We start from the raw sequence: 12,337 nt of genomic DNA on the forward strand, positions 1-12,337 counted from the left end.
TTCTCAGATTTACAATCACAAAAAGCCGCTCTAAACCCCCTCATTTTTTTTTTTAGAGCCGGGTTCCGCATTGGAAAATTTTCGCCAATTGATTATAAACATGACAATAGTTATAACGGCGAGTTTTGTCATTGCACGCAATAAGGGCTATAAATCCGAAAGTGTTGCTGAATAGGGGTATAAGTTCAAAAGTATTGATACCAATATTACTTGGTATCTATCGAAAAGTATCGAGTATGTACTTGTATTTACTCATATGGTTTCATACCTATATTTACAATTTATACATTTATTGGTGTGTATATTTATACTTTTTCATTCCAATAAAGCGGGCATAGTTATGCTTCGAGTTACTTTCGTGTTGTTTTGCCTTCTTTGCTATGTAAACCGTGTACGAGCGGACTGTGCTTGCAACAAAGGCGTGGATCGAGAGTCGGACAAATCAAGCAATTCAGCCATAGAAACCAAACAATTTCCGGTTTGCCATCAAATCGAAAAGGACAACAATCACTGCCGTAATTATTACCCAGAAGATCCCTTAATGTCCGTCATACCGGGCGGAAGTTTTCTTATCGGGACTGATGAACCACATTTCGTTAGCGATGGCGAGTCGCCGGAGCGTGTTGTTATTATATCAGATTTCTATATTGACAAATACGAAGTATCTAATACCAAATTTATGGACTTTGTTAAGTCTACGAATTATACTACTGAAGCAGAGAGATTCGGGGATAGCTTCTTATTTAAGTCTCTTCTAACATCAGATATGCAAAAGATGTACGAAGACTTTCGTGTTGCGAGCGCACCATGGTGGTACAAAGTCAAAGGAGTTTCATGGCGGCATCCACAAGGTCCGCAAAGCACCATCAACGGTTTGTATTTTAGACACCAGGTACAGTCATCTACATCCCAAAGTCTGCATATGTATGTATGTACATTAATATTTTGGCGGTTACCATTTTACTAATGGCGTTTTCATTTATACAAAAAATGCTGCCTTCTCTGCGGCCATGCAAGGAGAAGGTTGCATTTTTCGGTAGCAACGAAATCGCCTTAAGTGTTTGGACGAGCTTCTCCTCCAAATTGTGGTGTGCGTCTGCTTATTGGTACACAAACGGAGGGAGCAACAATTTCACGCCTCCTGCGAATGGCTGTTACTCTCAAAACCGCCGTAATTGATTCATCACATGTTTTGGCGGTTAAACAATGCCAACAGCTTTTCTACTATTGCTCCAAAGCCAAGCCACGGTTGCCAACCGTCCCGTTTTCGGCGGGACTGTCCCGGATTTTAGAGCTATGTCCCGGTCCCGGTACAACACATGCCGGGACGCAAAATGGCCCGGTTTTTGGGAAGAAAAAATTTTAGACATTTCGTAGTAAAAAAAAATTAGAACTTTTAAAATATGTACATTAAGGTGCTCAAATTGTTCAGGCGACAGTTTTTCGATGAATCGCATGGTATTTTCGGTTTCTCTAGATAATTCTAAGAGAAAATGTAAAAGAAACTACAAGTCAGAAATGAGTCTAGCCCAAGGCACATTAAACAGGTACTATCAGTAGAGCAAAAACAACATTTGCGTGTATTTTGTTGTTGCTTCTGGTATCGAAAGTGTCAAAAACTGTTCTGAATTTTTTCTTCTAAATCAAAGCGTGTCATGTGAATACATTTTCGAGACCAAAAAAATTGAAAATAAATCAAATCAGCTGCTCTACTGATACTACCAGTTCAATGTACCTTGGTCTAGCCCAAGGCATATTCAACAAGGTAGAAGTGACAATTCAGTCGAGCTCTCTCATACCTGACTGAAATGTCAAAGAACGTAAACAAAGAAATTAACCCTTTGTTATGCATGTACCATGTTTGATAAAATTCAATAGCTATGAAATGAAAGTTTTTGTAAATATGAAAATATTTAAAATCACATTAAATTCGGCTTCATTTTAGTTTTTGTATTTTCGTTTAATGTAAAGCACTCCGCACATTAAACGCCTAGTCATAGTAGTGTAATCGTTCCGGCGTACTAAAGTATGAAGCTTTTATACCGAACACATGTATTTCAATGAAGCTCTGTATATTACGATTCATAATCATGTTTTCGCCTAATCATAAAAACTTCATGAATCGAAGCGCCCAACATTGTAATGGCTGATTCACATACAACTTTCTTCGCTTTGCTTGATAGTTCTTTGCTTTGACATATAAGATCGATGTAGGCATATGCATGAGTATGCTCACATAAAAAACGTTTGAAGCAAAGCAAAGCAAAACGAAGCAAAATCTTGGGCAACTCTCAACTTTTGCCCGCTTTGGCAATCAGCTGTCTACATGTATCTTTTCTCGTGCGCATGCATTTGCATTTAATGGCAAAAATAGAGTAAATAGGAATTTTTATTGCTATTATTAATGCATATTCTTATATTGTTATCTATTTTACAGATAAAATATATGGAGGAAAAGGAGAACGCAAAAGCTGTCAAAGCGTTTATTGTAGCATACCTTCTGCGTTTCACGCTTTGTTGTCAAAGTTTGAACTGTCAAGCAAAGCGAGGAAAGTTGTATGTGAATGGCCCTTAAGGCGCTTGCCGTTTTGATATCGGTATTTGTTTACTTTTTTGTGCTCGAAATAAAAATTATTTGTCATTTCAGTAAAAAATAAGTGAAACTTACTGCTTTTGTGCTAAAACTCGTGCCAATTGTATTGAGCCATAAACGTGTATGCAATATTTTATTGCAGAAATGTTCGCGAAAGTGTATTAGTGAGAAAGACCGGCGAGAAAATGTACAATGTTCGCGCAAGCAGGGCTTACGCAGGGCGCCCAAGTGTGCAGAAGTCGAGTCATCATGCATTCGTTTTGACATGACAAAATGATTACTCTACTATGATTAGGCGCGTAATGTGCGGAGTGCCTAAATGTGGAAATGCATATCTACTTACTCAAAATTACATATTTATTTATAAAACCGTTTTGGCAATTTTCTTGTTTTTATTAGCCCAATGCTTTTGAGCATTTATTTTTTATTCAAATACTTAATTCTAGAGTATATTCGTCATTTAAAAAAAAATTTTTTTTTTTCTTCTAAATTTACATCGGAACTTAACTTCAATAGTTCAGCTATTAATTTTTGCAATTCGAAATTTCTTTTCCATTAAATTTGTAAAAATTTACTTCCAGTTTCTTTATGACAAGGATTTCTGGTTTAGGTTTTATCATACCACCATTTGAAATTTGGTCCATGTATATGAGTGGGAGATTTTCTCTTCATATTCAGTAATTTTTAATTTCCGTATGATAAATCCAGCTATGTATGAAAAATAAAAACACGACTCTTTTCACATGGAATTATGAAAAAAGGAAAAGGGATGTTAAGAACCAGAACGTCGAATTTATAACAGTAAATGGTGATCTAAAGCGGTAAATTTAGTGGAACGAATTTGTATCATGGTGTTCGCGGAGCATTTGCCTATATGAACATAGAATAGAATAGAATAGAATAATAGTAGGGTAAGCACTGCGACCAATAGGTCTATTGTGCCCCGAGCTAATCACAACACTGAATCCAGACCCAGGGACTCCAAGAATTTCAGAATGGATCCCGGGGGCAGGGAGTGTATGTGATCTTCACTTGGCCATATGTGTCCTAGGCACCTCTCCCTTCTTCGCGAAACGGCCTCACACTCCAGGAGAAGGTGCATTGGTGTCTCTTTGGCGGAGTCACAGAAGCGACATAAGTCGCTTGACCAGATCCCCAGATTAAACAAGTGGCCTCTGAGCCTGCAATGACCGTCAAAATACCTGTTATGATTCTTAGCCTCGCCTTGGGGAGGTTTATAAGTAGCCTGTATCTCTTTGGGTTATACCCCCCTAATAGGCTCTTGGCTTGACGAAGTCCCTAGATAGTTCGCCAATGCTGTTCCCTCAGTTTGTTGTTTTCCTTTCTGAGTGCCTCTTTTATCGTGCTGGGACCCACCGCAAGGAAGGGCTCAGGTCCTACCGGCGTTGTTGTTGTTGTTGTTGTTGTTGTAGCGGCTACTAAGCCCCGTTCGGGACGGTTCATCCATCATCGTTGTCGTCTATTTCAGCTAAGGGGAGACCCAGGAAGTGTGCGACTTCCACAGGGGCTGTCCATAGGGACAGGGGCGTTAGCTGAGTGGGATTCTCAGGGTATGTGAAGAGGGAGTCATGTGGCGACTCTCCACATGCCGGGCATTGGTTGGGCACATCCTCGTGGATTCTACTCAGGTAGATGTTGAGCCTGCTGCAAAAGCCAGAGCGATGTTGGGCTATTGTTGTGCGGGTCTCCCGAGGCAGACAAAGTTCTGTCCCGTCCACGTCCGGTGGTTGTGTGCCTAGAACGGCATTCACAGCGCGGGAGTCTACATAACTTGAGACTGATTCCCTGTGAATGCCGTTGAGGGCCTGTCGGCCTGGCCGACTGATCGGCTATTTCGTTACCCTCGACACCCATATTAGCCGGACGGTGTTGTGCACAGCAAGGGCATTAAGCTTCTCGATGCACTCCAAGACTAAAGAGGATTTGACCTCGAAGGATGAGAGAGCTATGAGTGCCGCCTGACTATCGCTTAGTATAAGTATCCTCTCCCTTCGATAATTCCTGCGAAGGTTAATCTCTGCGCAAAGACTGATTGCACAGACATCCGCTTGGAAGATGCTGGGGAAAGTCCCCAAAGGGACTGAGAGTTTCAGCCTAGAGCCATATACTCCTGCTCCAATACCCTCAGGGGTTTTCGAGCTGTCCGTGTACCACTGTAAAGTGCTCGCCTGGACGTGTACCTCCAAGATAGGCGTGCCTTTCTATATAGATCGACTTTGAAGTTTCTTTCAAAGACCACTACTCTGTGCATATCATCCCTAAGAAACAGCACTAATGGCAGCTGGGAGCCTAGCTTTTCCCTGTTCCTGGATGATAGCACTTTACCTTTTCCAAAACCCTCTCGCAAAGTTTAAGAGCGTACGTTTTGCCACCTGTTCAATCGTAATATGCAGTGGCTCCAGTTCAAGGACTACTTCCAGCGCTGCCGTCGGACATGTGCGCATAGCTCCCGTGATGCAAACACAGGCCAGACGGTGAATCTTGGCAAGAGACTGTCTTGCCGTTGCCAGAGTAGTCCTGGATACCCAAGCCACCGCTCCATAAGTTACTGTTGGTCGTACAATCATGGTGTACATCCATCTTAGGATCCTTGGGGTGCACCCCCAGGTCTTCCCTGCTAGACCTTTGCACACCATCAGCGCTCTCGTAGCCTTGGAAGTGACCGCCTCCACATGAGTCCTCCACAGAAGTTTCGAGTCCAGGATCACACAAAGATACTTAACCTCTGTGACGACATTGACCGCGACCCCATCCATGGCTAGGTTCCTCATCCCCTCTAGGGCTCTTTTCCTGGTAAATGGAATAATGGTTGTCTTAGAAGCGTTAATATTAAGTCCCACCTCAACACACCACCTCCTTTCCAGATTAAGACCTCTTTGCACTATGTCGCAGAGGGTACTCGCGAACTTCCCCCCTAGCAATGATCACTATGTCATCCGCGTACCCTTGGCAGCGGATGCCATTGTCAGTGAGTCTCTGCAGGAGTTCGTCCACCACTAAACTCCACAGGAGAGGAGATAGTACCCCTCCCTGCGGGCAACCTTTTGTTCTAAGTTGTACTACGCTGTCACCTACTTCAGTTTCAGCAATCCTGGTATGTAGTAGCCTGGCTATCCATTTGCGGATGGTTGGCTGCACATTGCGTTTCTCAAGTGCTCTATCGAAGCCCACGTGTGATGTGTTGTCGAAAGCCCCCTCTATATCAAGGAAGGCGCAGAGCACTGTTTCTCCACACTCCAGGGCACTCTGTATATCTGTGGTCAGCGCATACACAGCAGTGTCCGTGGATCTGCCCACTCTGTACGCATGCTGGTCTGGATGCAGAGGTGCCTCTTTCAGAGTGTTAGATCTAATTTCATTGTCGATAGCCTTCTTCATTGCCTTTAGCATAAAGGAGGTGAGACTTATCGGCCTGAATGACTTAGTTAGGGAATAATCCCTCTTACCTATTTTCGGGATAAAGATAACCCGCGCCCTTTGCCACACCTCGGGAATGTGGGCCAGCGCTAGACTGTCCCTCATTATGTCGACAAGGTGTGGAAGTAGGAGCTCCTCACCCTGCTTCAACAGCACTGGACTGATGCCATCCACCCCGGGGGCTTTGTACCTTTCAAAAGAATCCAACGCCCATCGTACTGATCGCCGCACAGTGTATCATTTCCATATTCTAGAAAAGATTAATTACATTATTTTATGTCGCCGAATTTCAAAACGTCAAGAATGTTTTTAGAAATGCCTGATAAAGACGAAACAATAACAACTAAAAAATTTAAATCAAAGTGTATGGCGGGACGGGGTTTGATTTGGAAAATTACTGAGCGCAATAATATTTAAACTTGTATATTTGAAACTGAATCTCAATGTTTAACTTGTCGGTGTTATGTGATTTATGCAACAATTGCTAAAATATCATTTTGGTCTTATTTTTTTTAGGTATGGTCTTTTCAATGAATATACGTTTTTGGGAATTTAGTAAACTAGGACTGAGTATTTTATGTTAAAGTAAAACGATGTTGACTTAGACTTATTTTTAACAAATTATTATTTTTATTAGAACCGAAAACTCGTTATCCGCCACTATTCGATAAAGTTTGTATCACAGTTTATTTGCCACTCCTCTTAGACTTTAAACAACACAATTTTAGCTGCTGGAAAGTGCAGGTTTTGATGAAACTTTATTTTTTCTGGCCTACTGGGAATTTCATTTTCTTCGAGTAATTCATTTGCATTTTATCTCGACCGAGATAAATTGTTTATTTTTGCGTTGAATAGAGAAAGCCTGATTCATTACATTTCCAATGGTATCCCATTTTTGTAAATAGAGCAAGAAATATTGAACTTTTAACAGAATTTTGTTGACCCAACTTGACTTTTTTATCGATATTTTCCACGCCCATAATTAAAAAAAAATGTATTTATTTTTAAGTCCATTTCTGTCAGTTTATAATTCCTTGTTATAGGGAAATTCTAAATATAAATTTTGGGCATTTTAGGCTTTGTAGTTAGTTAAATATTTCAGTTTTTGCATTTTTTAAAATTGCAGTTATATAATAGGGTGGCGTGGCAGTAACTATAAATTACCAATTTTTTGTAAAAAGCTTCGCCTATCTTATAACGTACCTTGTGCAAAATTTCATTAATCTATCTTCAATAATTTTCGAATTACAGAATTAAAAGCACCTAGATGGGTCAAATCTTACACTGTGCGCCGGGTTATTAGGCATTTAGCCAGCTTCCAGTCTGATGGGGATGGCCTGACTGCGTGGAACACCGCATCTCGGGTTGGTGGAATGGCATCAGGGAAGTGGGCAGATAGCAGGGCGAGTGCTCTTTCCTTTTCTTACCTGAATACGTGCCGCCTGGTAGCCTAATGGCTAGCCTGGTTCCTGTACTGTCCTTCGCCAAGGCTTTGTACAATCTAGCAGCCGCAGGGGTAGATGAGATGGTCTCACAGAAGGACCTGAAGCTGCTACGCTTGGCTTTTCTAATCGCCTTACTATATGTTGTTAAGGTGGCTGAATACTCGTCCCAGTACCCCGTGCGCTTGGCTCGATTGAAGAGTCTGCGCACCTCCTTCCTGAGTTCTGAGAGCTCCCGTGACCACCAAGTAGGCTGAGACCTCCCCTTTGGCTTAGACACGGGACAGCTAGAGTTAAAGGCATCCAGTATGGAGCCATTCAGCTCATTTATTTTGTTTTCCACCTCTATACAGTCGACCTTTCCGTATTTTACCCTCAAGCTAGGCAGGTTAGCCCTGAGTAGCTCATTGTACTTAGCCCAGTCGGTTTTCCTGGGGTTCCTCTTTATACAAGCTGTCATGACCTCCGCTCCCAGTACAAATCGGATAATCCTGTGATCAGACAGGGAGGGCTCTGGTGAGACCCGCCACTGGCTGATCAAAGGGCTGGCCAATCCGTTACTGAGAGTGACGTCAAGTACTCCCTCTCTAACCCTAGTAACAAATGTTGGACTATGACCGACATTGTGTATGCAAAGGTCTTCACTAATAATGTATTCTAGAAGGCACTCACCCCTACGGTTCGTGTCCGTGCTGCCCCACTCCACATTGTGGGCATTCGCATCGCAGCCTAGGATGATCGGAATCCTTTTCCTCCGACATAATTCCACCAGCTGCTGTACCTCCAGGGGTGGAACGGTGACGTTGTCCTCCGCGAAATAGGCTGCAGCAAAGACGACCTCCGTGCTTCTGCCGTGTATTGACAGCGTCGTCTGAACTGCTACCAAATCCTGTGTTAAAAACTCTGTAATGCAGAAATAGTCAATATCTTTCTTCAACACTACACACGCTCTGGGCCTCTCACTAGAGGGGTCCCAAATTACCTTATTACAGTTGTGATTTAAGCCCCTGACCTGGCCTCTGTAGCTCCACGGCTCTTGGATCACTACAATGCCCAGGTCCTCCGTGGCTAACCTGCTTGCAATGACCGCCGAGGCAGCCACCGCGTGGTGCAGGTTGACCTGGGCTACTGCCAATTGCGGTGTGCTCATAGCTTGGGCTCGTCCAGATCAGAGAGCCGCAAATCGCCCTCGCTACGCCTGTCGAGCTCAAGCCTGCTGATGTCTGCTAGCAGTTCCTGGGGGGTAGGCACATACGCGGCCTGGCTGGTGGAGTCCCCTGACCCGGAGGCGCTAGCAGGAACTGGTGCCTTAATCAGGGCTGGTGCCTTGGTCTGGTTCGGTGCCAGGTTAGCCGGTAAGACCTCGGTCGACTCAGTCGCTTGGGCAGCAGTGGAGTCAGCAGCCGCGTCGACTTGCATGCCTTGCGACTCTGACTCCTTGCTGCCTGTCGTCTTATGTCGCCAAGGTCTTACCGTGACAAAGCTAAACCTGTAGTTCACGTTGAAGCCAGCGTTCTTGATGCTGACGTAGGACTCCTCGTCAATGCCCAGATTGAGCCTGAGCCCGTTGTCCTCGGAGCTGCAGGAGATCACCTCATCACCTCATCCACGCGGAGGTATGGATGCCCTCATTCTGGGCCTGGAGTAACGTCAGCGCGTACTCGGCTGATTTATCAGCGCTCCTCGGGAGGAAGACCGTGATGTGGTGCACTGGCGGGATGTCATCACCCCTTTTGGTGCACAACGCGGGCCCATTCCAACCGCCTAAACAGGGTGCCTTCTGGGTTAGCCAGGTTGCTGTTCGCTCCTCTTTGCAATCAACCAGGAGCATACCTGAGCGGAAGTATACCCCACAGAACGCCAGCGGATGCGACCACCCTTTAAAGACCTCCTCCATGACGGCATCATGGAGCTTCGTTAGGTCCTCCGAGCTCAGGGCAGCAGCTGGGCTGCTGAGTGGCTGCCTCCCGCGCCTGTCCCTGGCCGGCAGTTCCGCCCTGGCTCCTGGGCCATGATCCCAGAGGGGGTGCTTGCCCTCGCTGACGCTTACTGGAAGGCAAATCCGGTGGCGTAATCTGGTTGCTGCTGCGCTTTGGTGCTGTTGCTTCACCTGTATTGGTACCTGTTTGTTCCCCGCTTCTCCGCCAAACGGCGGGCGCGGGTCCGTGATGCTGCTGTTTCCCGCTCCTCTGCTTTTCAGCAGGCGCGGGTCTATGCTGGTTCTGGCGTTCCCCGCTTCTCCGCTTTTCAGCGGGCGCGGGTCTATGCTCGTACTTCTGCGTCCCGCTGCTCTGCTTTTCAGCAGGCGCGGGTTTATGTGCCTCTTTGAGTGGGTCGCTCTTCCGCCCACTGGCGGGTGCGGCCTTGTCGCCTTTGCGCTTGCGATCCTCGCGCTCACGCTCCTCTTTCTCAACCTCCACCCGAACTCCTGCCATGACACGAGCTTCCTCTGCGGTCCTCTGCTTCAGGTAGCGAGGGTACCACTTGACACCAGAACCGCCCAAGTCGGCGCGGTGGTAGTCGTCAAGAGCGCCCTGTTGACCCGATGGGGGTAGTGGAGGAGGTCTGCACCTGCGCTGCTTCTTCTTCTGGGTCTGCCACCCAGCTTCGTCAGAGGCCGATGGACTGCTGGGGGTCCTGCGGTGCCTTCCCAGCGACCCGTCGCTGTGCTTGCTGTCGTGATGGTGCCTTCCCTTTGATTGGCTCCTGCTCTTGGACCGGTGCCGGCTTACAGAGCGGTGCCTGCAATCAGATATCCCTGTGTTATCGTGCCTGAAAAGAGAAGAAAGAGAACCCTCTGACCTGTATTGCTACCGGTGCCCGATACCGGTGCTAGTGCTCTGCTCCTCCTCGTCGTCTCTGGCGTGTTCGATGAAGAGCGCCGCCTCCTCTTCAGTGAGCAGCTCCATGAAGCTCCCTCGCCTGGAGTCCTTCCTATTTCGCGTAGTGCTACTATGAGTGCCTGATGTGACCGTGTCTACTGCTGCTGTTGTTGATGCTACCGCAGTATTTGTTGCTGTTGTTGTACTGTGCTTTTGTTGTTGTTTGTTAATTTTTTGTTGTTGTTTTTTAATCATCTTGTTCGTACGACCGCCTGCTCGTCGAGGCGAGCTCAGCAGTCAAAAATATGTAAGGGAATCTCAGCAGGTCCGCCGCGCCAGCGCCCCTTGTCGCGGTAAGGCCACCGTTACTCTCCGATGCGGCCCGGTGTCGAAGAGGGGCCGTTAAAATACAGCCGGTTTATAACCTTCTGGCTGCAAACCGTCCAATAGGCACGGTCGCTTAACACCCTGGATTAGGAGGTGGCAGTTCTTGGTCGCTGTTCGCCAGCAGCCCTGAACCTGAAAAGAGAGCAGCGCAGAAGCTGCAAGAGCGGCTGCGTTTCCCCAGACCAGGGAAGGACTGAATGTTGATTCAGCTAAGCCCCCGCACCAACGACAAGGTGCCTGCCCTAGCGGGGGTTATATGTACATATATTTTAATGTACTCGTGGATCCGGTCGTGCTTGTTTATGGCAGACTTACTCAGTTTGAATCTGTGCATCAACAGCTAACTTCGTCCCCGCAGACACCTCAGGAACGGCCGACACTTCAGATAACTCAAGCATTGGGGAATTGTATGGTAGAGGCACTGCACCTGGGAACAAACGCGTCCGCTTTGAACTACTCGGCTGTGATGGACAACAAATAAAGTCACTGCCACTAAAATGGTGTTCGCACACACGCGAAGAGTCTCCTAATGGAACACCGCAGCTACTTGCCCACCGTTGTCGTTTCACTTGACAATTAGGAGGTTTAAAATAACGCACAAGTTTGTTGTCCTGGCTCTTGCCACACAGAGCGCACCGCTCGTAATTCCTTTTCATTTTATTTTTCTATGTATGTATTTAAAATCGGTCGCAGAGCCCAAAATTGAAAATTGAAATTAAAAAATTAAAATTTTGAATTGTATAGGGTTAAGAGTTGACATTACAGTCGCAGTTCGAAAGAGAGAAATGTCGAAATCACTTCTACCTTGTTATGCCTTGGTCTAACCTGCGCATTTTTAAAAGAAAAATTAACTTGTTCTCAAAATTTTATTTTTTCGTTATATGCTGATTTTAGAAAGTGTTCACCTTTTACCGTCGACAATCCGTGACAAGTTCTAACAATTTATTTTTTGTCATTTAATTTTAGTTATTTTTTTGTAAAGATACGGTTTACTCTTTAACAACAGTCGTATAAATCTAAGTTTCAAACTTTGTGCAATATTTAGAAAAAAAATTATCAAATTTTTTAGATGGATTTCTTGGAGAGATTTTGAGTATAGAGTTTCGTGGTACATTCAATTTTATTGAAATAAAGTGCAATTAGCTAAGATTTACCGTCGATTTTTATAATTTTTTATTGAAAAAAAAGTAATTTTTGTATGGAAGAGGCACAGTCAGCAAAATAATTGGCAAAAATCAACGGTAAGTCCTAGACGCCTTCATATCAAGTTTTTGTTCTTAAAATACAAAAACCGTTTATTTTTAATGTTTGTTAATCTTTTAAGTTAAAATTTAACAAAACAGATTTATTTCGCTACCTAAAGGTGATAGAGCAAGAGCCAGCGACGGCCAGACCTTCGTTATTTTATAAAGGCTGAAAGCTTCTCTATGTATGCACCCAACACAGGTAATAACAAACCCAGACTATGAAATTTGGATAGTGGTGGCTTTGGCAGGTACCAGGTAGTAAAGGTGTATAAAATACCACCTCAAATTCGTGATAGTATAAAGGTCAGTTTTTATATATTTTTCTCGTAATAACATTAGAAACCACGTCGTTCATTGCCAGGCATGGGTCCTACCCTCTGCCAGACACCCTTAAACCATGAAGAATAT

The 12,337-nt window shown here is 44.9% G+C and overlaps 1 protein-coding gene across 1 annotated transcript in view; it reads left to right on the plus strand.

Moving 5' to 3' along the window:
• Window positions 1-245: 245 nt before the first annotated feature.
• Window positions 246-12,337, plus strand: part of LOC118750757 (formylglycine-generating enzyme-like) — a 60,682-nt gene continuing 48,590 nt past the window's right edge. Inside the window, exon 1 of the mRNA XM_036485490.1 lies at window positions 246-872. Coding sequence (XP_036341383.1) covers window positions 257-872 — 616 coding nt within the window. The 5' untranslated portion in view covers window positions 246-256. The remainder of the gene's footprint in view (window positions 873-12,337) is intronic.

This window comes from Rhagoletis pomonella, unplaced genomic scaffold, assembly GCF_013731165.1.
Source record: "Rhagoletis pomonella isolate Grant_MI unplaced genomic scaffold, Rhpom_1.0 Rhpom_scaffold_00387, whole genome shotgun sequence".
Lineage (NCBI taxonomy): Eukaryota > Metazoa > Arthropoda > Insecta > Diptera > Tephritidae > Rhagoletis > Rhagoletis pomonella.